General features: G+C 53.7%; 1 protein-coding gene across 1 annotated transcript; it reads right to left on the bottom strand.

The window, feature by feature from the left end:
- Positions 1-20: 20 nt before the first annotated feature.
- H257_19532 (hypothetical protein) lies at positions 21-233 on the bottom strand (the record flags this gene model as incomplete). The annotated part of the gene is made up of 1 exon (XM_009848671.1): positions 21-233. A coding segment is annotated over one exon (213 nt), but the record flags the coding sequence as incomplete, so codon positions are not given.
- Positions 234-725: the final 492 nt, after the last annotated feature.

Below are 725 nucleotides of genomic sequence, written 5' to 3' on the forward strand. Positions count from 1 at the left end.
TGCTTGGCTCGGGAGAACGCCGTGAACAACGTGAAGCCACAGCGACGAATGTCGCGGTAGTTAGAGATGCCGATGAAGATGTCGTGGTCTTTGGAGATGCGTGGAGGTGGCGGGCGGAGATGCGCGTCGCGAGCGGCCAGTGGGATGTTCTGGTGAACAGGGTCCAGGTATGCCCAAGGCACGGTCTTGTTCCAATTTTGGTGGATGCGCTGTAATTTGTCTTTGTCTGGCATGTGGCACTAGCGGCGGCGTGCAATTTTATAAATGCTCGCAATTCGACCCGACCCAAATGGCTAATACTTGAAAGTATTTACTTTTAGATATGTTTCATATGGTGGTGAACGGCAGTCTGTCAATCGTCCTATATCGCAAATCGAGGTCTCCTGCGCACGCGGTCGGCTCATGCGACGCCCACCGTGGAAAATTTCTTTGCTTATGTTTCTCAAGGCGTAATGGACTGACCATACATACACCTTCAGAATCCACAGCTCATTTCACGGTCTTGGGTTCAAGTGGGCCACCAGCAGCGCTTCCAACTTGTCCTGCACGTGCACCAGGTGGTCCGTATGCGACGTCACGACGTCCTTGTCAGCAAAGCGTTGCTGGATTATGGGGCCACGACGTCCCTTGGTTCACGATTCTGTCGCGCGGTGGCGCGTTGTCGCGCATGACCCAACGATGATGTCACATTGGTCCTAGAACAAGATGGACTGCGGCATACGGAG

Source organism: Aphanomyces astaci, assembly GCF_000520075.1.
Source record: "Aphanomyces astaci strain APO3 unplaced genomic scaffold supercont1.749, whole genome shotgun sequence".
NCBI classification, from domain to species: Eukaryota; Oomycota; class Saprolegniomycetes; order Saprolegniales; family Verrucalvaceae; genus Aphanomyces; species Aphanomyces astaci.